Source organism: Meleagris gallopavo, chromosome 1 (assembly GCF_905368555.1).
Source record: "Meleagris gallopavo chromosome 1, MGAL_WU_HG_1.1, whole genome shotgun sequence".
Taxonomy (NCBI): Eukaryota; Metazoa; Chordata; class Aves; order Galliformes; family Phasianidae; genus Meleagris; species Meleagris gallopavo.
The window spans coordinates 66358590-66385026 of record NC_139404.1 but is presented as its reverse complement, the minus strand read 5'-3'; the positions used below and the strand labels follow the sequence as shown (position 1 = coordinate 66385026).

At 43.1% G+C, this 26437-nt stretch overlaps 1 protein-coding gene across 2 annotated transcripts; it reads right to left on the bottom strand.

Moving 5' to 3' along the window:
• Positions 1–15655: 15655 nt before the first annotated feature.
• KCNJ8 (potassium inwardly rectifying channel subfamily J member 8) lies at positions 15656–23640 on the bottom strand. 2 transcript variants are annotated; one of them, XM_085231839.1, is made up of 3 exons: positions 23409–23640; positions 22103–22551; positions 15656–18498 (listed from the first exon to the last, which is right to left on the bottom strand). In XM_085231839.1, the coding sequence occupies exons 2-3, from the start codon at positions 22465–22467 to the stop codon at positions 17598–17600; spliced, it is 1266 nt and encodes a 421-aa protein (XP_085087965.1). In that variant the 5' UTR covers positions 22468–22551; positions 23409–23640; the 3' UTR covers positions 15656–17597. The 2 variants fall into 2 exon arrangements, with proteins under 2 accessions (XP_085087965.1, XP_003202598.1); XM_003202550.5 differs by lacking the exon at positions 23409–23640 and adding an exon at positions 22816–23344.
• Between the last annotated feature and the right edge of the window lie 2797 nt (positions 23641–26437).

Below are 26437 nucleotides of genomic sequence, written 5' to 3'. Positions count from 1 at the left end.
ATTGTTTTTGGTAGAAATAGAGTTGGTTGTTTCAAGGAGAGCAAGAGTAAATACCACAGATATAGATAGGCTCAGGTCTCTTTTGACAAATAAAAGCTTAAAGATCTTTATAGAATCTTTTTCTTTTTGCTTTAGAAACTAGAGTACTTTGAGGGATGAAACAGTGAGTGAAGACTGCAGTGAGGAAGAAGCAAAGTCTTGAGCTTCTGTCTCTATTAGTGGGATGATAACTGGACTAAAAAAATTGAGAACTGACAAGTTCAGCACTAGTGTTTATAGAAGTAAACCAGGGATACAAAAAAATAAAACAAGCAAACAAAAAAAGCCAACAAAAAACAACTAACAACAATGAAAGCACGTGAGTAATTGTCATATTTTCCTTCCCTGAGGAGAAACACTTGTATTTAAACAAACGGAACATACACAAGTCTGTGGGACTGATGGGCTTATCCCATGAGAGCTGAGGGAGCTAGCCAACGTCATTGTGAGGCCTCTTTTGATTATCTTTAAAATGTCATGGCCATCATGAGGAATTCTTGAGAACTGGAAGAAAGCAAATATTTCCATTATCTTCAGGAAAGGCAAGAGGAGGAACTACAGGGCAATCAGCCTCACCTTAATCCCTGGAGAGATGATGAAGCAACTAATCTTGGCAAACAATTCCAAACATAATAGGAACAAGGAGGTGATTAGGAAAAATTAACATAAATTTATGAAGGGGAAGTAATGACTGATCAACCTGATAATCTTTTGTGATGAAATGACCATCCTGGCAGCCGAGCGAAGATCAGTAGATACTGTTTATCTTGCCACTAGCAAAGAATATGATACTGTCTCCCATAACATCCTCGTAAATAAGCTGATGAGGTATAGCTTAGGTAAGTGGGAAGTAAGGTGCACTGAAAACTGGCTTACTTGCCAAGCTCAGACAAATGTGATCAGTGACATGAAGTCCAGTGGAAGTCAATCAGTAGTAGTGTACCCTAAGAGTTAATAGTAGGGCCAAGTAACAGCTGAAGCATCTTTCATATGAAGAGAGTTTGAGAAAGCTGGGACTGTTCAGTCTGGAACAGCCAGGGATTAGGCTCAAGGGTTATTTCTCAGTGCGTATAAATACCTGATGGAGAGAGTGTGGAAGATGAAACCAGGCTTTTCTCAGTGACACCCACTTGCAGGATAAGACACAATGGGCACAAACTGAAATACAATAAAGTCCACTTAAATATAAGGATAAACTTTTTTACCATGATGTTATCTAAACCCTGAGAAAGAGTGGAGTCTGCATTCTTGAAGATATATAAAACCCAGTTGGACATGATCCTGACTAACCTGATGTAGTTGGCCATGCTTTAAATGAGAGGTTTGATTTGGACCAGAGGTGTCTTCTGTAATTCTGTAATCATATATATTGTAGGACTTTGAGAGGGCCAAGATATACTTCAAGTGTTCTGTTTCTGGTTAGATAGTGAAAAACTACCAAATAAGTTTGAGGGGAAGAAGGGTGGCAAAGAAGACTCAAAGGACTCATTGGTCTACAGAAATGTTCCATTTCTGTTTGTGATACACTTGTTAATGTAGCGCTATAAAAGTGCTGATCATTTGATTTGTTTCTTAAGTTCTTATTGCAAGTAATAAATGATCATGGATCCTGTTTCACTTTCATTTGCAAAAGCTCCGTGAATATTCAAAGGATCAGAGATTGGATCAAACGTGTTATACAACAAAGACCATATTGAGAATACTAATATATTCCAGATGACGTTTTTCCCCTTAGAGTTGAAAAGCAGTGGGAACTACTTGATTCTTATAAGCTAGAGAGTTTTACATACTTAAAATGTTGTGTTTCTCCTTAACGACTCTAAAATAAAAAAATATATATATAAATTGAAAAGTCTAAAGAGCACAAATGTAAGGAAAATGACTGCAAAACAGCACTGTGAGATTTCTTTTTCTCTCAGAGATATATATCAGTCTCAAAGGAAAAGAAAATTACTCTTTAATAATTAACCTTGCTGAACACCAAGCTTGAGTTGAATTAATCAGATTAATATTTTATATCTTTCCCATCATAGGAAACAATACTAAAAAAAAAAAATTGAACTTCAGTGTAATTTGTTTTTAGTGTGATGATTGTATATGTTTGTTAAGTGTCCACTTGCTCTGCTTCTGGGATGCTCACAGTACTCTCCTCCCCAGCACCTCACCAGCTGCTACCCCCCTCTTCGTCCACTGGGAAAAGAAATGTAGTCCTAATCAGGTAGCATCTGTGTTTGGGGATCTGCGCCTGTGGGTCCTAGGAGAAGGGGAGATTGTTAGGTTGTGCCCACAGCTCTCTGGGCAGCTGGCTGAGGAGGCACTACCTTTTTCGGTCCTGGCAGAAAGCTGCAGATTGTTATGAATAGGGTGGGTATATCTGTGAGACCAGGAAATTATGGAAATACACAAAGTGTGACAAACTGACGGCAAAGATGCAGCCATACTTCTGTAGTTGTAGGAATGCTTATCTGGCCTTCTACAGTCAAGAAAAACTGGACACCTCCTGCAGCATTAAGATGGTTTAGAAAATGTTAGACTTCAGCTACCTGATGGAGATCAGTCAGTCCCACATCTCTGGTGCTCTCAGCCATATGACAACCATAGCATTTGTGTTGCAAAATTGTGGTAGGGAGGATGTCTCATCACTCCAAGCATCCTGTGGCCTCATTTCTCTCCCAGTTAATGGGTCTTCTTTCAGGCCTAGATAGAAAAAAAAAAAAAGATGTTTTTTTTCTAGTTTTGCCACATCAGACTTGGTGCATCTGAATGTAGGATGGCTGTTTTAGTAGCTGGAGAAACTGGTTGTCCATATTGGTTGTCTCTCTGGCTCTGCATGGTTCAGCCTGAAGGCAACTAGCCAGCACCCTCTGGCAGAGGGAGGACTGAGACTGCTCAAGGATCTGGTGTGTGACAGAAAGGTTCCTTGCCACAATGGTATGTAGGAAAGCTGGTCTGATTGTTCCACGTTGTGTGGAGGAAGAAGCAGCTGGGAAGCAGAGGGAGGCTGTGAGCCAGACCAAAGGTGTACAGTGAATTTGCAGCTGTGCAAACATCAGCTTGTGTTCATTAACTTTCATGAGCACAGATTGAAGTCATATATACACAAAACTTTTGATTCTGGGCTTCAGTCCCAGTAGGACTTGATAGTTTGCATTTAGTTAGGGCAAGATTCAAAGCTGGTATGAGGAGGTGATCCTTTGGCTTAGACAGGCCAGCTTCTACAGTATGAAGAAGCCGGCCCTGCTAAATAGAAATTGAATCAGATCTTGTGACTTTTTTTTGGTAGCTTTTTCTGGCTTTCAGTTTTAAAAGTAGGCTATGAATTGTGTGATAAGAAGCTTTGTTATTTAAGCTATGCAGTGAAAGCTGAGTCCATATAGACACCATTTTTCTCTGTACTTGTGTATGGAAATTTGTATGGATTGTCTTCCAAAGTATTGCTCTCTCTGGCATTTTCCTGTTGTTACTTGTGTGGATCCCATTAAAAAGGCAAACGTGTGTATGTTCACTCACATGACAGACATGGCCACTGCAAAGGCTCTCTGAAAATTCACTGAACTTCAGCAATCTGGTAGCTTCAGCAGATTTCCTAAGGAGAGACATTTGTAGTCAAGGCCAGGATCTGTTCCACCTAAATAAATAAATAAAGGTTACATATCCCGGAAGATCCATTTTCCAGTGTCCTTAACCTTGTCTTTGCTGGTGACCTTCTTATTTATTTATTTACTTCTTTTCAAACTGAGCTTTTCATGGCCATTGACATAAATTTTCCAGCTTTTCTAATATGGAACATCTGTGGTCCCTATGCAGTGTCCTCTATAGGTCATGGGAAAGCTTTATCTTACTAATAAGCTCCATTCCTCTATATATTCAAGCCCAATTGATGGGGCCAAGTGTGTTTATAAATAAATATTGTCTTGTAATGACCATTTCAATATGTCCCAGAGGAACAGAGTTTTAGTCCTTTTGAGCTGGCCAGCTGCCTTCTTTGTGACAGTGAGAACAGTTTTACTCTGTCTGGTTAACATTTGATTTATGTGGAAACAAACTCCCTGAAGTGACAGAGCAATGATAGAAGAATTCAGTGCTCCCAGCCATTTGTAATAGCTAGGGAAGTTTGTTCATCCATCCACTGTTTTCATCAAACAGAATGATGAGTACGTTCATTGACACCTCTATTTGCCCCTGACTAACTCTCTCTGCCACAGCCCAATAAGAGACAAAAGCAGGAGGAAGATAACTGGGTTGTGTTTTAATGCTATCCACTTATCTTTCAGTATGAGAAATGACTTACAGGTATAGGACATTACTGCCATTTGGAATAATGCATTTACTGGGAAGTTCAAGGAACGAATTGCAAAAAATTGGCCCTTCTTATTGAGTGCAACAAGAAATATTCTGTAATATGCCTTCTCTTCTAAAATTAAGCATGAGCTCTTTATTACTGAAGGATGACATACTGTCTCAGTGGTTTATTTCTTAATACTGTCCTATAGGAGAGAGAATATATCATACATCTGACACGAGTCTTGACCTATTCTGTGCTCTTCCATCTAAGCAACACTGCAACAGAATTCAGTATCCATCTTTTAAAACCCTCTGAAGGTTTTCAGACAAAATAAGTTGTAGGTTTTGGTAGATCAATATTCGGGATGAATGTAGTGTATCTGTTAACTTTCACTGCTTAAATTGTTGCTTAGATACATATATGAATGTATTTTTATAGATATATATACACTGAGCGAAGAATATTTATTCCAGTTCTCCCAGTTTTTTATTTTACAGACAGAAACTAATGTCTATGGATGTATATGATTTTTTTCTTGCAAAGCCAGTCTGATAAGCAGCCTCCAGTAAGAAGAATTAATCAGTACTGAAAATTGATTCCTATGCCTAAAATTTCACCCTTTTCTATATTCTGTCAGCAACAGTGTGAGTCTTTCAGGTAGTGAGATAAGCATTTTTCCTGCAACACTTGGTATAAATCCAACGAAAGATGCCATTAAGAAAAAGACAAATCAAAAATGCATCTCAGCCTGTTATTCCTTGATGTCGTACAAAAGTATGACAGATTAAACCACAGTAGTGTCTTACCATAACTACAAAATCTGCACTAAATCATCAGATTTAAAAAAAGAAGTCTACCATCTTCAGTCAAATTATAGGCCACAAAGGTTTAAGAATGCGTAGTGTTGAGCATAGTTAGGCATTCTTATCCTAGAGAGAAATAAAATCAACCCCCTTGACCCTGGAGATCTGAAGAGTGGAAGAGTTTAGGCACCATATTTAAACCTTATCTCCCTTGTCTCCTCACAGTCTATGGGTTTTCAATAATTTTTACAAAAACATTTCTTGGAATTGTGTAACATCACTGTATGCCTTAGCTGATGACTGAGGAGATCGCCGGTGCTGGGTCACCTTGCAGCACCACAGGCACATTACTTTCAGGAGAATGTGTGACCTGAGCTGGGCTGCAACTCCTGAGTTGCACACCTGGGGACAAAAAGTAGCAGAGAACAGAGCTGACTGTATACAGAGGAAAAGCAGGGGTGTGCCTGTGAATCTGGGGTAACCAAACTGCAGACTGGACTAAGGAAAGAAAAGGGGCTTATTTAAGAGTGCAGACATTTTCCAGAGCTTTATTTTATTATACAGGGAAAGCAGAGTTATTATTCTCCTTCATGTGTGAGAGATTTAGCACTGGGTAAGGAAATGCTACGTCAAAATAGTGCACTTATTTTGAGTGCCTAGGTGTTTCGTGACAATCCAACTTTGGCCGATGCACATAGAATAAGACAAATCCTCTCTTTCCTGTTTTCTGAGGCATGTCCTGTAGGAACAGCAGTAAACCATCTCCTGTGATTTCAATTATTAAAATCCTATGGTGTTTTCAATTCCTTCATCACAATAGAAAAGTGCAAGTCAGAAAGTGATGTGTGGATTGTTATCTCGTTTTCATACCAATGAGATATTGCATTGCAAACCTCAGACAGGAGTCTTCCGTTTCAAATAGCAAAAGGGAAGTCACATCACTAGGAAAAAGCAAAAGCAAACCTTGCATCAAAAAGTCCTTAACTGATCTGTTGTACTGTGATCTGTTCATTTTTTGTTATGTAAACCTCGTGACAGCTTTGCTTTCTGCTGGTGGTGGGAAATTCTCCCAAGAAGAAATGTGTCTCTTACTTCCTCTGGGAATGCTCAGTACCCTGGAGATGCTTCTTGTTTGACATTTTGTTTCTCAAGTGATTACTGGACTTTTACTCAGATGAGAGAAGTAATTTTTCTTTCCCTGATGTCAAGTAGTACATGTAATTATGTAACAGCAAGGCTCTTTCCTTTGTGCTTTAGGCTACACTGGCTTATGATAATAAATATACAGGGTTTGTTCTCCCAGTGCCTGTTTGACTGACTGGGCTGAGCTGCTTTGTTTGCATTCTGGTAGTGGGCATTGCATGGGTCTCTGGAATCCCCCGTTCTGTAATGGGCTGTCCATCCCTGCTGCCATGGGTTTTCTCATTGGGAATTTGGGGGCAGGAGTCAGCAGACTTGAGTGAAAACAAGAGCAGCATCCATGGCATAGGGTGTCAGTAATAACTGGTGCCAGCTTCAGCTCCAGTGTACATAGTACTGAACTGCATGGCACTTTCACTGAAACAGAGACATTCCCTGCTTTGTTTATAAAATGAAAACACATATTTGTTCTATCTGCTGGAAATATGGCAAAGTTAATGTGAATAACACTTGTAAAATAGACTGGAATTGCATCTGGAAAACCTGAAGTCCTCCACAGAAGACCACGCTGTGGTAGTTAGGAATTAGGATTAAAAACAGAAGTTCAGATTATGTCAGAACTAATTGCAGATTTCAGCTAAGCGGGGCATCTATTTTCTGTCTGATAGTGTTTTCTGGCACAAACTGCCTGCTGTCGCAGCATTTAGAAAGCACTTTAGCACTGTGACTTTAGAAAGTCACAGGAGGGACAGAGCTAATAAATGCACACAGGTGATCCAAGCAGGGTATCAAATCCCTCCCTTCTTCTCTCCCCCTCTCCTTCCTTCTCCCCCTCCCCCCTTCCCTCCTTCCCCCTTCCCCCTTTCCTTCCTTTTCTTTAAAAAAAATACAATAAGGTGGGAGTTTTATTATGAAACAGCCAGTGGAGGAGCACATCCATAATTTCAAATAGCATCAAACTGTTCTGCGGTGTCTGGAATACTGTTGCTCTTGAAAAGCAGGCAAATCATTCAAAAACAATACTGAATAAGAAGGTACAAAATAGGGAAGGTGGGACGGTTCAACCACTACTGCCATACGACCAACATCCAACTCCAACGTCAGGCCAACATCATAAGATAGGAGACATTACTTTCAGAGCAACCCTCATACAGTGACAATGATGACAAAATTCTTAATGTGTCAGAGTATGAAACAAAAGCACACTTCAGTTATGCAGAAAGGACAGCAGGAAACTTCCTGGCATTTTCATTTCCTGCAGAGGTTGCACTGAGATGTCTAAACAAAGATGTTTGTGTTTGTATGTAAGTTAATAACTCTCTGGGATTGGAAGATGCACATCTACTCTGCCTGGGAAAGGAAGAATCAGAATTGGGGAAAGTCCCCTTCTAGCGGGGAGTTATGATCTGTAAATCCTGCCACTATTCAGAGTTGTTCTTCCTGCTTGGATTTTAAGCTCTTAAGCATATATTCAGCTTCAAAGTCTTCCTAGTTTGGAGGTGACTTAAGGCAACTGTACAGAGATCTCTGAACTGTTTAGGATTTCAACAGTGCCAAGATGTTTCTGTCTATTTCAGTGAATAACAGCATCCTCAGTTTTATAATGATGCTCTCATTCATTCATGCTTATTTACACTTAATTTGGTACCCATGTGTTATCATGTACTGCCCAGCACAGTGGCTGGAATCCAGCACCTGCAGATCTCCTTTCCAGAAGTCTTGAATCATTCATATCTGAAATAATCAAAATCACATTTACTTTACCAAGAAGAATAAGACATTTTGAGAGAAATAATTTTAAAACTGTGAAAAGCTGATGTTCACTTCCGCTTTCCTTAAAGGCCAGTCATTCCTTGATCTCTCTAGTGCATTCCCACATTAGCCAGGTTGCCTGGGGGAGTCATCTCCTTCTCCCATGGACGATGTCTTCCCTCAAGACTGCTGCAGTAGTTTAATCTCTGTTTCCCTCAGAATCCATCTTTCCCTGTTGTATTTTTTCAATAGAACACATGCTGAAGGATGGCTTTTCCTACCATTCTTGATTTTTCTGCTTGTTTTGCAACCAGATCCTTATTAAGCTGATTCATCGTAGCTGCACCCCTAGAAACTGGTTCAGTATTCACTGTCCTCTTTAGTACAGAGAATCAAGTTCATTCAGAGGGCAGAAGACAATATTCAGAGTCAGAGTGTGTGCAAGACCCTTCTGCACAATAATCAATTGTTTAGCAAGAGAAAAAGCAAAAGCCATAGAAGGGAACAAAGACAAACCAGGGCTCTTCACAGTCCTCTGAACCATGCTTCTGGCAGCTCAGAGAGAGTATTCCCCAGGAGATATTAGGCACATGTGCTTTTGACAGCAAGATCTAGGCCTGATCCCTCCCGTTGCTGTGATGTTCGCATGGTCACGGCACACAACCCACTTGGAAGTGAGTCCCTGCCTGATGTGAGCGGGCAGGCACGTAGCTGTGTGGTCACTACTGCTTTTCATGACTGGAAGAACTTGTTTTGCATGGTATGTGCTCTTCCTCATACAACATCATCTGCGCTAGTGGAGCTCCCTGGGGCCACGAGTGCATGGAGTGTTAACCTTTAAAATCTTGGACCTTTGAATTAAATCTTTTGGTTAGTCTACCATGTCTTTGCTAATAAATATCACTCCTTGGAAAGTGGACTTGTACCTCTTTTTTGTATGTGTACATCATGATTGAGATATTGGGCAGATGGGTCTGTATGTACGGCAGTTTCACTGAACTGAATTGCCACCATCTTTACGATTTCACAGAATCATACAATCACAGAATATCCTGAGTTGGAAGTGACCCAAATGATGGTCATAGTGTCCAATCTCTGATTCCACACAAGACCACACAAAATTCAAACATTGTCCAGACACTTCTTGAACTCCAGCACTTGGGGCTGTGCCCACTGCCCTGGGCAGCCCGTTCCATGCCCACCACCCTGTGGTGCAGACCTGTCCCTAACCCCCAGATGCCCCCCTCCTGACACAGCTCCATACCATTTCCTCGGGCCTTGTCATTGTCACACTACTCCCTGTGAGGAGCTGCAGCCAACATGAGGCCTCCCCTCAGCTCCTCTGCTCTGGGCCCAACACACCAAGGGGCCTCAGGCACTCCTCACATGTCTTGCCAGACCTTTCCCCATCTTTGGAAGTTTTTCAAAGGGAGTTTGAAATCTTTTACTACTAAGACAACTTTTCAGTTTTTCACAAAAAAAAAAGTTCAGGAACAAAACATAAACAGACTTTGCATGTGCGTGTTTCCACAGTTGTATGTGCATAAACTACTGTTTACATCCTCTTTTTAATGACATTTGTAAAGTGCTAATATGAAATGCCTGGAAATTCTAATGGAGGAAGGAAAAGAAGCTTCACTTTAACTATCCTGCCCTCTTTCTTTCCAGATGGCACTTGGGCAGTACCATCTCTTACTCTGCATCCATGTGCTAGCCAATTTGGAAACTTTAAAGAGAAAAGTGGTCAAGTAAAGCTCTCTGAAACACTTGACAGAAATCTAAACCAACACATTACAACGAGTTACAAACAACAATCAGTCTCAAAACCAGTGCTTCTCCTGTGACATCATGTCACATTAATCATTGCTACGTTGCCCTAATAAGGATGAAAATTTCCCCTTCACAGCTTGTTCTCCCAAACAAAAAAATGCATCTTCTGCTGTGTTGAACCTTCCTTAACATTTGCCAGAACAGATGGAGCTGGTAGCTTTGCTCAAAGGTCAATGAGTTTATTCGAGGCTCCGGGTGGGAGAGAAGTCCAAATGGATAATTGGCACAGTGATGTTTTTTCCTCACTGAAGCACATGAGACAAAACTCTTAGACAAGAGGATTCCTGGTCTGTGTGTCCTGAACACCAAGCTTTAAGGGGAAACTGTTGACTGGAATGTCATATTAACTGCAACCTGGAGAAGCCCTACTGCCAAATCTGGCAATGCGAACACTTACATCTTCATTTTCTATAAATAAAAGTTAAATTAGTTTCTATCCTTTGATTTGCTTATGTATACAAGGAGAATTTAAGTTTAAGGAATTTACTGAGGAGTTCATATGCTCGAAGTGGAATAGGAAAGAATGTAATAATATACACAGATGTATTATGTTGGGAAGACCCTGAGGAGTTATTACTAGCTGCTAGCTGTGTGATATGCAGTCAATTGTATGCCCTGTGAAAGGTGCAGCCATCTACTTGAGATGGTCTTTTTATTTTGTGGACATCACCAACCTCCTTTCAGGGAACAAATGTTCAGACATTGACTTTTGAAATGAAAAAGATACAGTTGCCTTGGCCTATGTGTTTCCCTGATTATTTATTACAGCTTGTACATGTCTGTGCATGATCTCATTTTAGCGTTGCCATCGATGAAGTATCTACCAATTCTACTTTGAAGATTGTTCCACTTATCACTCAGAGCACAGTTGGGTAATCTGGATTTTAGTCATCTTCACAGAGAAGTGCTCGTCCTTTATTTACTTTGCTGCAAGATCACCCACTCTGATGGAAAATGGGCCCAACTTGTTCTGCCTGGAGGAAATAAAGGGTGCTTACACCACACCTACTGCAGGCAGAGCCACAATGGGTACATCTGATGTGCAAAGGGAATGGATCCATTGCCCAAAAGGAAAGATGGCGGCTTCTTACATCTCTTAAGGAACTGTAGTGCTTTTGCAGGGATTTAACTGAGTAACTTCCTTATGCTGGCAAAAAGTTGCCCCAGTTTTAGTGCTGAACAAATCTTTACTCCTTCCATGATGAAGCTATGCTTCAAAACTGAGCTCACATTTAAGCACTGATACGGATTAATAAATATAGCCATGCTTACCTATTTGCTTTCTTGGGGTCATTCCACAAGATATACAACAATAAATTGGACTGTGGAAAGGTTTTATGTTTCTGTTTTTAGTCTCTGAAAAAGAACATACTGAAAAACTTTGCCTCAGCTACAAGATTTACTACAAACATTCAAGGAAATATGATCATAGAATCATAGAATGGTTCAGGTTGGAAGGGACATTTAAGATGATCAAGTTCCAACTCCCTGCTATACAGAGGGACCCCTCTCTCTAGACCAGGTTGCTCAAAGCCCAGCCTGGTCTTGAACGCTCCCAGGGAGGGGGCATTCACAACCTTGCTGGGCAACCTGTTCCACTGTTCCACCCTCACAGAGTAAAGAATTTCTTCCTAATATCTAGTCTAAATCTAGTCTAAAAGTTTCCCCTTGTCCTGTCACTACATGCCCTTATAAAAAGTTACTCCCCAGCTTTCCTGAAGGCCCCTTTCAGATACTGGAAGGCTGCTATCAGGTCTCCTCAGATACTTCTCTTCTCCAGGCTGAAGAGCCCCTGCTGTCTCAGTCTGTTCTCCAAGGGGAGGTGCTCCAGCCCTTAATAAAGATCATCTTTATGGCCCTCCTCTGGAACCTGCTCCAACAGCTCCATGTCTTGTGTTGGCAGCTCCAAAACTGGACACATATATGATACTATATGAAAAACAATTTTGTAGTATTTGAGCAAAATGTGAACATACACTATGCTCATTGCCTGCTACTCTTTATCTTTAAGAATATCTGAATTGATATTTGAACAAATTCTTGTCCCCAAAAAGATACAGAAAATATGACTGATAATGGCATGCTTAGTACCAATATAAACTGAAGGATCCTTGTGTCTTTAAAATTAGTTTATATTAAGTATTACAAAAGTCCCATTCAGATTTGCATTTCATTTTTTTCATGTTGATGTATAGGCAATACAAAGAGACTGACCATGAGGAGACTTAGTTCAGAAATCATATTATTCTCTCAAGTTAATACTAAAAACTTAGAGAATATGTTGAGATACCGTATATGGAAAAATTAGCACATCACAAACAGTTTAATCTGATCTGCCAGGAATAGTATCTGTTTACAATTTACTTTAGAAACTCCGGCTAAGATTGAGCGTAGAACACTTTTTTATTATTTGATATATCTTTTAAATGCTGTGAGACACAAAACTGACTACCCAAGGGGCTAACAATTATAACTTGCTCTCCCCAAAACTCAGCAGTGTTTTATTGATCCAGTTCTGGCTTTGACTGAATGTAAAAATGATGACAGTCAGCAGAAGTAGCCATGTTTTGACAGGTCAACCCAGATCACCCAGATTCAAAGACCTAACATCAAAAACACGCCCTGAAGAATAAAGAGGCTGTGCCATGGAAGGATGCAATTAATTTCTGTTGTTATTGTGGTTATAGAAATAGCACTTGTGGAGAGCAGTGATACTCCCTGAGTGAAGAAGACTTAGAGCCCCAAACCACAACAGCCCTTTGCAGTCCTGTGCCACTCCTCAATTTAATGGCTTTTGCAGCAGGCCTCAAACCATAAAACTAAGACATACAGTTTTGCTTTGGCCCACGTAGACGTTTTCTTTCTTGCCCTTGCAAGTAACCTAAATTTAACAGAAGTAGGAAAAAAAGTAAAATCTTGTAGTGATAAGATATCCCAACTTTTACAGGTTATTCTCAGGGACATTTGTCAGTGACATCTGAAGTATCCACAATTAGCACTGAAATACATTTGTCTAAATAAATCAACAATTTGGTGTTGCCTAACGTTTTTTATATTGCAAGTTTATTTCCTCAGTAGGATATTAATTTAGAACTTTTGAATTAGAAGAAGCTTTTCCCTTGATCCAAACTTACTAACGCTCCCTGTTCATAAATGCGGAGCCCAGAAGGGACCATTATGTCTTCCCATCTGGCCCACCGAGCCGCACAGGCCCTGGCATCATGCATAGCTACTGCACTGAATCCAGAAAAGTGTGTTGAGGATAATGTGCACCTTCCAGAAAAACAGACCAGGTTTGTGGGTGAAAGAAATGTCTTCATTTGGGACAACTCTTTTTTTAGAACAGAGGCAAAAAAAAATTGTTAAACCTGTTAGATGTGAACAGAGAATCTATCACTTTTTTAGTCTTCCTTTTTGAATTTTTAACAGGACAAATGATTAAATCATTGGTAGCATTAGCTGAAGTTCAGACCATAATTTCCTTGAATGCAGTTTTTTAAATTTATGCTGTAGTATAGCTTGATGTTTCCAGCATATTCTGTCTCCACTGTTAATTAGTAACTTGTCAGTGGTCTGAGAGTAGTGCATACTTAACTATTTTCAATGGTTTCTTTTAATCCAAGCCCCTTGCTGACATGTCCAAACCGTGAGTGCCTCAGTCTTGGAGGCTGTTTCTCTTGGACGGCACTGATTTTGTCTCACAGGGTAAATCTCTCTACACTGTCCAATGAAAGAATGTGGGAACACATCTTTACTGTCCAGTTATCACATGAGAAATCTTTTTTTTCAAGTTCAAGGAATTCTTAAGGGGAAGTAGGAAACATAATTCAGAGAGATAGGGAAAGCAGCATTATTAATTCACTAGGGGTATTAGGAATTCTTGCCTATCATCTTAGATTAGTCTGGATGTGATGTAAACACACATATACAGAAAATATATTTTGACATAAGCATAAATTGGAGGAAAATGTTAACTCTCACCTGGCTTTGCAAGCAATTCAGAAAGGCAATGTAGAGAAATGGGAACTTACTCTCTCTTTTTGTATTTCACTGCCTTCTGTTACAGACAGAAAGAATTTCCCCCACCACCTTGTGTCACATCCTGTCACATTGGTCCTTTAAACCTTGCTATGAAGGACACTGAAGGACAAAGTGTCTGGGAGGGCACAACCCTAACCAATCCACTCTTGGGGACATGTCACCACCCAAGGGCTCTGGCAGGGTTTCTGGTGCATGGGGCAGTCTAGCAGAGGTCATCCATCTCCTGTCTACGGATCTGGATGTCATGAGGATGCCAGGTCCCTGATACTTTCAGCCCCAACTCTATGATCACAAACTCCAGCATTGTTGCCCATTGAGACTGGTGACCACAGCTCCTGGGGCCAGGCAGCACCCAGCTCCCCATGAATCCCTAGTGCAACTTGTTATGCGACCGCAGGCATCTGCAGACAGGGCTGACGCACAGTTGTAGGACGCTGTGCCATGGCGACATGGCTACAAAACGCCGTTGCTAATGGCAGTGGAGCACAAAACCAGAGTCTAGAGGGATGTGATTTATTGTTTGACAGTGCCTTCCAAACCCTCACCAGTGTTTTGAAAATATCGTGCTCCGTGGAGAGTATCATTTATCAAAAATAATGAAAGCTTTATTCCTTTCATCATATAATATCTCGTGTTTTTCTCCAGACAAAGTTCCTTTCTGGTCTTACACAAACTACTTTTTCAGCTTGCATTAGCAAACATTTGCTAATAATAATCACTGAAAAGGCAGAAAACTGATTTCACAAAATGTCCTTAATCTTAGTTTGTGAAGGGAGAAAAGATATGCAAAATTAGCAGTGTTTCTTCTGTCAGCAAGAGTGGAGTGCACATAACTGCTTTCCAGATGGAAAAGCAAAAGCATAATGCGTTGCCCGAATTTTATGCAAAGGGGAAGGTATGTGCCTTTGTGAAATGCATTCAAGATGGCGGTAAGGCATGCTGAGGTCTATGCCTCTAAGGTGACCCATGGTTTTACAGTAAGATGTGGCTTTATGGTGAAGGCCTATTCTGTGTATGAGATATTAGCTAAATCTGAATCCTTTGCCACATGATGCCTTGAGTGTCCCAGAAAGGTTGAGATAACTCTTCTGTGGATGGAGCCACACGGCTTGCTTGTAAGGGCAAACTATCATAGCGCAGCACGCACCTGTGATGCAATGCTCAGGAGTGGGACCATTTTTGGAGGAGCTAGAAGTATGACATAGAGAAGGTTCCAGGCAAGTTTGGTGGCAGAGCAGGCAGCAGATGGGTGCACTGGGGCTGCCCAGGAAGGGTGCTTGGGATGTCTGCAGTCTGCTGTACCTCCTCTGGGCCCCTATTTACCCCCCTGGCTCAGGGTGTGCCCACCCCGGGTACTGTTCTGACCCTGGCTCACTGCAGATGTGTTGGAAGAGAGCACAAGTAAACCTGACAGCGATAACTGTGGAGTGACCTGCCACTGGGGGAAGCTCCCTCCAAATACCGTTACTTGGAAGTTGGTTTCAACCCTGTAGCACTATACTTTGTATTCTCTCTGAGTGCTCCCTGTTTGCTTTCCATGTCCCCATCACACTAACTCTTCTGGCTATCCACAAAGAGTACAAAGGCACTTTCCTATTTAAAACAGAGAAGCTCTTGAAAGACTAAGAAAATTAAAAAAAAAAAAATTATTACTCAAAGAGTCTGTGGAAAAGGAAGAGGGACAAGAAGGACAAATAATCCAGAAAAATGAATGGATAATAGAAAGAAAAAAAGAAAGGACATGAGCAGAAAATCAAAGACTGAATAAATCATTATTGTCACTTTTTTATTTTGTAGAAAATTTGCTTTTGTACAGCATTTGACTTAACTGTATTGCAAGCAGGCTGTCTCACAGAAATTCATAGGCCTGCAAATGCAGACCAGAGACAAACTGTACATGTTCATTCTGACTCTTCTTGGAAGCTACAGATGTTCATTGTTTGGACACACAACGGACAGATTAATATCTCCAGATGTTCACCAGACATCCTTCCAGAACACTAATGGGCAGGACAGGAATAAACACTTTTAGCAGAAACTTCAGTTTCTGTTAGTGCTTCAGATGAAGCATTTTGTTGGTGTTTATTTCATAGACAGCACCTGCTCTGAATATAAGGAGTCTACACTACACAGCAATGCCCTTCCATGCCACCATCCAACCCTTAAAGAAGCTATAAACTGACCGTTCAAGTGCTGATGAACTAGTTTCCAAAGAGAATGAGAATCCAGCATTGCCGTTGACTGTGTAACCTGGAAGGAGTAAGCAGATATTTAAAATCACAGGAGTATTTAAGTGGTTGAGTGTCTTACTGAGTCAGCACAAAAATAGTACCTTTCCTGAGCCAGAGACATTAAGGCAACTTCTGTGAACAAGAATTTGTCCATAATTATACTTGGTTTTCACAGGGGAAAGAAGCATCCGTCCATTTAGCATTACCAAATGTGACACAATTAGTTGTTTTATCTGTACTTACTCTTCTAGAAAATCTTGCAGTGACATTTTGGCAAAGGTTCTAGATGAGAAATACCCCCTGTGATTTGAAGAGAAAAGGTGCTCACCACCAACTTTCAATGTCATTTTGTATAAGAACACGAGTGCGACATTGCTAAAAGGTAGCACTTCAGTTGTATCACCTGAAAACTACTCAGATGGCTTTGAAAATATTATTACTTGTAATATTACTACCATGATCCCCTCTTATTCCCATTCATGAAGTCACACTGGAGAAGAACAAACAAACAAACAACCTTTTGCTGAAGCAAACAGACTTAATCCTACAAAAAGTAATGTAAGTGAAGGAAATCGATTTCTTGTCTTCAGTATGTTAATCTGCAAAACTAATAAAAACAACGGGATTTGGTCTTCAACCAGTACTAGGAGAATGTTGAAAAGCTGTGTGCTTTTTTCAGCCTTAGCACGACAGATGCTCAAGGAGAGGCTGGGAACACTTCAATCTCTCAGCATGGGTTGCAGATACATACTGTCCTGCAGCACTATATCCTACCTGCAGGACAAGAGCAGGACCCTGCAAAAGGCTGTACTATTTTGTGGATCTGCTGAAATGCTGTTTTTAATCCTGGTGCTGCTCAGAGCTGCAGAAGCTCTCTTCTGGAATGGCCAGGTCACTTCACTTATTGGGTCTGCTTTCAAAACATCTTTGCTATAAAACAATGGAAAGAAAGGATCTAGAAAACTGACTGGAAAATCCTACCTCTTCTCCTGTAAAATCATTGAGGAATTTAGCTAATCCTTTCAAGAGAACAAGAGACTCACCCTTAAAAAAATGAAATCCAAATATTTCACACAAAATAAATGCAAGCTGTCGATATGTAGCTGTTTTAAACTTCTGCCTGTGGGTGAGTAACCCTTCTACAGGATAAAAACACACTTTGTGACAGACAGTGGAAAAAGATGAGAAAGAGGCCTTTGATAGAAAAACTATGATTAAAAAAAAAATTAGCATGCCATTAGGAGAAGTATAAATACACATTATATTACATAAGTGAACTGTGTTTTCTTTAGTGTACGTGCCACTTTTATTAATTCATACACTAAGTGCTAACGTGTTTCCTAATGCCATTAGGTAGTGCTTTCAGTAAGTAATGGAATAAATAGTCCTTGCCCAGTTCTTTTCTGCATTCTCATTTTCTTCAGTAGAATGAAATTTATTTTTGAACCTCCCCTTGACCCCACACAAGGCTGTGCATCACGTTTCAGAGGCACTCTGGCTCCCCTCGGGTGTGATGAACTGCACTTTGGGCACCATGAGGGAGGGGTTGGTTCTCCGCATGGAGTTGCTCCTCCGAATGGAGTTGTTTCTCCTCATAGAGTTGCGTTTCCGCAGGGAGTTCTGGTGGGACAGCTCACTCTTCTGCAGGGTCTGGATGAGAATTGAAGGCTTTTCATCAAGCTCTCGTGCGCTGCAACGTGGTGCTGCCACTTTGACTGTGTTGCCAAATTTGGAGTAGTCAACAGCGTAAACACCTTCCTCTTCAGTGACAATGGGCACAAAGCGGTGACCCCACAGGATCTCCTCTGCTATGTAGGAGGTTCTCGCCTGCGTAGTGATGCCAGTTGTCTCCACGACTCCTTCAAGTATCACTATAAGCTCCAGATCCTGGAGCGCCAGGTCAGCAGCGGAGATATCATAAAGAGGACTGCGCTTGTCTATGACGTGACAAATGATTAAGGGAGCCACCAGGAAAATATTGTTACTTTCAATGGGGTTATCCACGGGGATATCTACTTGGTGAATGGGTATGACTTCTCCCTCAGGGGTTGTAGTCTTCCTCACAACCTGAATTCTCACGGAGGCGCTAATGATCATGCTCTTCCTCAGGTCTCCTACTCGAAACATGAAGCAAAGTTTGCCATTTCGAACAGCAATGACCGCCTGCCGACTGAAAATCAAGGTCTCTGCCCGCCTGTGAGCTTGAGCGGTTTTCATGAAGATGCAGCCCAACATGACAGCATTGATTATTAGACCCACAATATTCTGTAGGATCAAGACTGTGATGGCCAAGGGACATTCCTCCGTCATCATCCTGCCCCCAAAACCAATGGTCACCTGAACTTCAATGGAGAAGAGGAAAGCAGAGGTGAAAGACCTGGAGAGGAAGATTGTATAAAGTTAACTCAAAGCTCATCAAACATAAACTGATAAGCTATTAGCATATGCTTAGTAGAAACAAACTTAAGTGCCTATTTTTGCAGCTCTTGTAAATTTAAGCCTTCTGTTAACATTGCATGTTTGGTGATTCAGTGTTTGTATGATCAGTGATGCATATAATGTTGAGAGGAAAGACGTAAGAGCCTGAGCTCTTAGAAGACCATTTATAATTCTAGATGACCCTAAGAAGCTCACTAGATTCTCTGTCCAGAAAAATGTTGCACACCATGTTAGCTGACAGTGCTTTAACTCCCAGCATGACTTTCCACGTTCTACATCCAATGAAGCTCTTGGCAGGGATTGGCAGGGATTTTGGAGACAAACCAGTGAGCAACTGGCTGGCACACTGAGGTTCTCCCACCAGCCTGCACAGGGAAAGGAAACTGGGAAAGCTGCAGGACTTCATTTTCAAAACCTGACTTTCTTTGTCATGAGCCCCTTTAGCAAGTTTTCCTGGAGGGAAAGGGGACACTCCCAGCTTTATCACACCTCCCAGACTCTTGCATGCCTTGCATCTAAGCCCACAGAATCAGGCTGCAGAGGGAGGGCACACCCCAGCTGAAAGACAATGCTGTGCCCAGGGTTTGGGTTAAGCTCACTGCTGTGGCAAAGCTAGCTGGAAAACTTCAACACAACAGTGGGTTGTAGAAGTGTATCTCTAATATACTATACTGTTGGACATCAGAGGATGCTGTCTGCAAACTTTCCAGAACACATTATTTATAATAGTGCACAATATCACTTCTTGAATATACACCAGGCTATTTCACTTCCCTGTATAAACTGATACTTCCTTCACAGAAGTCTCTTATACTCCAAACCTGTACCTTGGGGTTTATGCAGTAGATATTTTGCACACGGGGTCTCATGAACTAACATAGTGACCCTTTTGGCACAGTGCAGTCCACAAACATTTGAAGCATCCCCAATTGTGTGGCTTTACCTATGGAAAATATATATCCTGTCCATGAAGATGGTTCTAAGGCCTGGGTTCAAGAAGAGACATTGAAATAGAACAGTCAGAATCAGGGATAATGTTCTGTAGAATGAGAATGGTCATCTTTCAGAAAACCAGCCAGTCTCTGCACAGACAGACATCTTTGAAGTAACTTAGTCTCTCTTTTCCTTTTCTGTTTTGTTAATCTTTGGCAGATTCCCTCACGCTGAGGAGTTTATTCTTGTCTTTTATACTGAAGAAATCAGGGATGAAGGAGTTCATTCATTCATGGAATGATTTCTATGTTAATGAGTAGCCATCTACATGCAGAATAAAGCTTCCAGCTAAATCTTAATTTAATTTAATTCAATTTAAAGCTCTGTGCAATGAAATATTCTGACACCCTTTGATACTCATCATTAAAAAAAAAGAAAAAAAATCCCACCTTTTTGGAGTGGCAGTATCACAGGCAACAAGTTTGGACAGCATGGTGAACAAGCAAAGAGGGAGCCATGAATGTCAAACCACATTATTGCAAAGTCCCTCAATTTAGAGCTCTGCAACAGTTTTTCTCTTTGGATAACATTTGCTTTGCGTGGCAAAAGTGCTACTAGCCTTAGAAATTCTGCAGGACTTTGAAAAATGGAAGTGCTGTGCAAGTTCCCTGCAGCAGGGGTTAAAATCTCCTAAAGACAGATTTTCCTATAAATTTGTAATGGCACCCATCCAAAAAAGCTCTGCTGAAATATCTGGAGCCTAAATCTCAGGAAAGTGAATTAAAAAAATATTTGCCACTATTTTGACGGATATTATATTATTTGTCAATTCATATAATATACATATACACAATATTAAGTACATTTTAAATCCAGCAATTCGCTACTCTTAAAAATATCAGCAATCATATTGTTGTTTCAGATTGTATTATTTGATTTGCGTCTGAGGTGGTGGCCAGGTTTAAAAAGATGTAGGGAAAAGATTTTCCGTGGATACGTTGGCAGCTGTTGGCTGAAACATCTCAGGTAATAACAGGGGAGTATGACAGGTGTTGTTTGCCAAGGGCTTAAGCTCAAAGGCACACCGATTCATTGGCTCTGCTCATTGCCAGCCCTCAGAGAGCCTCTGTGGCAGGGAGGACACTGCTGGCACAGGGATGTTGCATTTGGGGCTACAGGGAGATAGCAGGGGCTATAGCTCTGCTTTGTCCCGGTGGCATGATGACCTCAGCAGTCAGACCAGGCTCTGTGGAGTGGCCCAGGAGCACCATGGGGATACATGTTGAGGGGGCCTCCACCAAGTAGGGTGACATCCTCCCAGAGGACACCAGAAAGTTGGTAGGGTTGGACAAATCTAACACGCGCTTCCCTCTGGGAGCAGTACACCAGAAAGGCAGGGGGTGATATCCTGAAGGACATCCCCAGTGGGTGCTGGATCATGATGTCTCATGTCAGAGGCAACTGTTTCTGACCCCTTAATGGAAAGGAAATAAGACAGCCATCTCCCGCTGTTCCAGATCCCCAGCTTGATGAAGGTCAGCCTGGAAAATCTCCGCATTGTCTTCCCCTTGGAAATTTCCCATTTAGCAAAATAGTGTCAAAAAAAAAAAGGGAGAATGAAATCTCCATTGCCTCACGAGTCAGATCTGAGGTGCCCTTAAGCTTGCTGAGGTGCCTCAAAAACTATGTGCAACAGAAAGTTAAAAGAGAAGCAGAAACTTTCAGCCCCTCACACACACAGTCACTGCAGTGTGTCAAGGCAGCTGCTATAGGGCAGCCTGGCCACCCTGAATCCAGATCGTCCTGCTTAAAAGCACCTGCTGCTATAAAAAGACCTGTTACTGATGAGATGACAGAGTGATCTTATTGTCTACTCTCACTTCCCATTAACAAATGCTCCCCCTGTCCTGTGTAGATATGCGTCATTTTGCCAGAGCCTTGAAAATTGTCATTTGGGGACAGAGAGGAAAGTACTTTTCTTAATAGCTGACATTTAACCCAGAATTCCCTTAAGCTTTCACTGTCCGATAAATCATGCACATCATGGAAGCAGTTCGTCCTTCAAACTGCTGGCCTCATCAAAGGCCAGGCATTATGGAGTTGTCTTGCAAGTGTCATCCTGAAACAGATCTCGTTTTGCCCTAAGCAGCACATTTCTTGCCAGCTGACACCTATAGCGGGTGCCTGCCTCCCAGACACTGCTTTTGGAGCAGGCCACCTTCCACCAGCACGGCTCACAGCTCACACCACGCCTGGGATGCTCCTGCTGCCACAGACAACATTACGATACGTGTAACACATACCACTCTTGTAGCAGGCTCTTATCTTGACAGGCAAGGTATGTCACCCACAGAGTGTGGAGACACATGAAAAGCAGCAGGTCTCCCTCTCTTTCAGATCCTGTAAGGAATCAAAGAAATCTACAGTATAGCATTTTCCAAGCCCAGAAGGCTTGCTGAATTTACGTAATCTAGAGGAAAACACCGCACTTTTCAATTGTCTCAACCAAACATAATGGTTCATGTAAACCAAAAACTGCATTTCAGTCATCGATGGGACAGCAGGCAGCCATGTCCCCCCCTTTTGCTGTCCCCCCGACTGCGCTGTACCTGACACATGTCACGCACGGAGTCCACTTGGTGTTGTTTGCAGTGTTCTCTGTGCTCGGGTCCATGTCCCCGTGGGCAAAAGCCACCAGCCACCACATCATGGCAAAGAGCAGCCAGCTGCACAGGAAAGACATGGTGAAGATGACCAGCGTGTGACGCCATTTCAGGTCCACCAAGGTGGTGAAGATGTCTTGCAGGAATCGCCCCTGCTCGCGGATGTTCTTGTGGGCCAGGTTGCATGCTCCATTCTTGGCGATGAAGCGGGCTTTGCGCGGCCGGTCCCGGATGCGCGGCTTGCGCAGGTTTTCGGCAGCGATCCGTGCCAGCACATACTCCTCAGGGATGATACTCTTTCGAGCCAACATCTTCCTGCCACCATAGTCCACCTAGCGAGATGCAAAACGGGGGACGCACCCTGCGGTGTGTCTCTGTGGAGTTCACTGCCTCTCCTGAGAAAAGAGAAAATCGGTCAGATGCTGCAGAGAGGTGCTACAGCAAGAAGCTCTGCTTGGGTACTCCCACATCAGCAGCTTTCAGTCTGAATGTGACAAGTGGCTTTACTCCACAGCACACCCTCCCCACGCCAGCCCATCCTCTTTGTACGAGCGACGGTTGCCAGCTTCCAAAGGACACCGGGGATGCTATCTGCACTCCCGGCAGAAGGCAGGCTGCCGGGCCCTCCCGCAAACTCGCCCTAAAGTACCGCGACGTACAACAGGTTGGGTCCTCGGCTCTCCAGGAGATACCCGGGTGTGTCCGCAGCACGGACACTCGGTTACTCGCATCCTTCGGGGCGTGAAGAATCAGACCGCTCCGCTCTGAACCGAGGCCGGCCCACGGAAATCCTTCCCAGCCGCACAGCCTCCGTCCCGTACCCCGGCACCATCGCAGGGAGCCGAGCCGCGAGCTGGAGGCAGGACCTCGCCGAGCGGGCGTTCCCGTTCCCCACTCAGCCCTCCTTCCTTTTCGGGATGAGGCGGGGCTGCCCCGCTTTTATCCCCAGCCGTGTCCCCAGACGGCTGCCGGAGCGTGGCGGCGCTACGCGGGAATGGCGGCAGCCCTCCGGGAGCGGGCAGGAGCTCCGGATGCCCGCCCTGGGGCTCCAGAGTTGGGCCGGGCCGGCGGGGTGTGGGTGTCCCGGCTGCCTCCGGGCAGAGCCCGTCTCTGGCTGCGTTCTGGTGAACCCGGAGCTTCACTTTCCCAGCTTTGTCGCAGCTCAGGTCTCAACTCGCAGGCTGGGGGAGCGTAAGCGGTTGGAGGAGCGGGGTCGGAGCCTGACGGCCTTCCCCCGACAAACGCAGTTAACCTGTTGCGGCAGGAGGAAAAGAGACATTTCTTTGTACGGCACGCAGGTCGCATTGACTCGGATGGGCACTGCGTCGAGCCGCTCTAATCCTCAGCCGCTGTAAGGGGAGTTGATGGATGGGTATTTATATAAGCAAAATTAGTGCAGCGTCAAAAACGAGTCTCAGAGGTTCACTTGTGTTCCTGCCAGTCGAGGTTTATGGTTTTGGCACTGGTGTTTAATGGAAACTTGCATTCTTGGAAATCACAGCCTTTCTTTTTCTGCCTTCCTTCCTTCCTTCCTTCCTTCCTTCCTTCCTTCCTTCCTTCCTTCCTTCCTTCCTTCCTTCCTTCCTTCCTTCCTTCCTTCCTTCCTTCCTTCCTTCCTTCCTTCCTTCCTTCCTTCCTTCCTTCCTTCCTTCCTTCCTTCCTTCCTTCCTTCCTCTCCCTCCCTCCCTCCCTCCCTCCCTCCCTCCCTCCTTCCCTCATTCCCTCCCTCCCTCCCTCCCTCCCTCCCTCCCTCTCCTTCCTTCCTTCCTTCCTTCCTTCCTTCCTTCCTTCCTTCCTTCCTTCCTTCCTTCCTTCCTTCCTTCCTTCCTTCCTTCCTTCCTTCCTTCCTTCCTTCCTTCCTTCCTTCCTTTTTTTCTTTTTTCTTTTTAATTCTTTTTAATTTTTCACCTCTGAGGTCTTAAAGTTTGTAGCAGGAAGAATAAACATGACTTCAGCTTTGCAAAAAGATCTAAATTTAGATCTCAGTACAGCAAAGTGCAGAGATATTGTGAGCTTAACTCCTTCACACCCAAGGAATGCCTGCCTGCATATGTGTGTGTGTATGCAGTGTGAGAAGTTTTCTGTGCATCACTCAAGGGGATGACTTAAATGGTATAATATTTAGTCAGTGTGAGCTCCACTTCAAATAGACGAGCAACTCCTGGATACTTCTTTAGCACTATCATAACACCAGCCACACAGAATTAAGGAAACAGACTCAGAGCCCCAGTCCTGTTAGGCAATTAGCTGCGCATCCAGGTTAGACATCAGCTTCAGAGAGATGACAGCTCCCATATGAAAAGTCAGATCTCGAGCAATTGCTTAGGGTGGTAACCAGGCTCACGTGCCAGCACACAGAGCTGGGTGAGTTTAAGCACACAGACTTGGGTGGGTGTCTGCGGATTGGTGCTGTTGGTGGCTGTGGCACATGGTGGTCCAGGCTGGGTGAGCTGGGACTGTACGTGCTGCATGTGGAGGGGCAGAGGCTGGACATAAGGGCTGACTTGGTTGTTGGGTGCAGCTTCCAGAAGTGCATCTTGCTTGGTGTAACTGTTGGAAATGGCTGTTTCAATACACCTGCACTGAAAGGGACGCAGCCTCTGCTCTTCCACCTGCGACCAGCTTCAAGGAAGCCTGCTGGGCAGTGGCCAGTGGGACATGAAGGTCAGGAAGACTGTCAGCAAGAACGTTTCCCTCTTCCTAGTTCAGTAATATGCAACATGATTTTGAGAACAGCACATGCCTCCTCAAACTACAGTGCATGAATTTATGCTCCGGAGAGTGACAGCTACCAAAAATGTTTCCCTTTGCCCTTTTAAATACTTGCTTGGTTGCTACATGCACATGAAAGTCTGAGAGTTCAGTAATAGCTGGGAAAATCTTCTGAAACCTTTTTTGACCTTTCTGGTTAGGAACTCAGTGTCTGAGTGCTGTGAACACAGCCTGCTCAGGGAACAAATGGTCAGAATTGTTTGCAGGTTTGGATTCAGATGTACTAGGGCCCATCATGCTTCTCCCTTCCCGCTGTTTCATTTGTTCTCCACCCACATGAGTTACTGGTATGATAGCAAATATCACTTTAGAATTATGCCTATCAAAAAAGGATTAAGTAAAGTGCTCAGACATGAATCTGAAATTTCCACATTATAGCTGTGCCCAGCCCTTTAGAAAATCCTGCTTTGTAATAGGTTCTGTTTGAAATTCTAGTCTTAGCTTAGAGATAGGATGGCTCTGCAGGCGTCCAAAGATGTCAAGCACTCAGCACAAGGCTTCCACAAAGACACAAAGCTGATAAGCCATATTCGGACAGTGTGGATGAACTCTTCCCCAGCTGAACTGGCAGTAGATCCATCAAACATGAAAGAGCAGAAACTGCAAACTAAGGGCATCTGTTACCCCAAAACAACTTTTTTTTTTTTTCTTTTTTCTTCTTGTTTTATGCAAGAGCAGCAGAACAAAAAACAGTCTTTATCATCCAAATGCATATAAGTCATTCCCCTTGTCCAATATTGCTAAGTTACATAGTAGAGTCTGCAGATGTCCTGGGGGTTTGCTGGCAGAGAATTCATTTTGCGTGAAAACTGTCTGGTTTGGAAATGATATGTGTTGATGAGATCTCAGCCACTTCTTGGAGAAATAGTCATTCCTTTTGGCTTCCTCTGTCACTGTAGTGGTCCTTCTCCAGGGAGATTTGGGACAAGACGTTATGGAACATGTGACAACACATGCATCCTCCTGCACTGAGCAAACTGGGGCAAGCCTGCTCACACAGGAACGCATTCTGAGGGGGGCAGCAGTTCTCCAGCCAAACATGCTCAGAGCCAGTCTCTTCTGCTTCCTTTTCCTGCTTGCAACACAAATCTCTAGCCCCCTGCTCCCTGGCCACTCCTAGAAATGCTGCCCTCCTTTGTGAGCTCTCCTGGAGCTGCAGGGGATCAGCATTCCAGCCATCAGCATGTATCCATGAGGGAGGACATGGCCTTAGAGCAACGCTTTTTAACTCCATGGTGTGAGAGAGCAGCCCATGAAGCCTGTGGGCTGGGGCTCCTGCAGAGTTGGCACAGAGGAGGGAAAGGAGAGAAAAGGTTATCACATCCAAACTGCATCATCCCTACAGTGACCTGATTTATGAAATCCAACATCTTTTAGCCTCTGTTTTCCTTACTCCACCTCTGCTCGGGGGACGTGGCTGAGCCAAGGAAGGGGTAGTTGAAAGAAATGCCTTATGCTCCAGGATATACTGCCCAAAGTCCTAGCCTCATTCCCTCTGGAGATGACCAC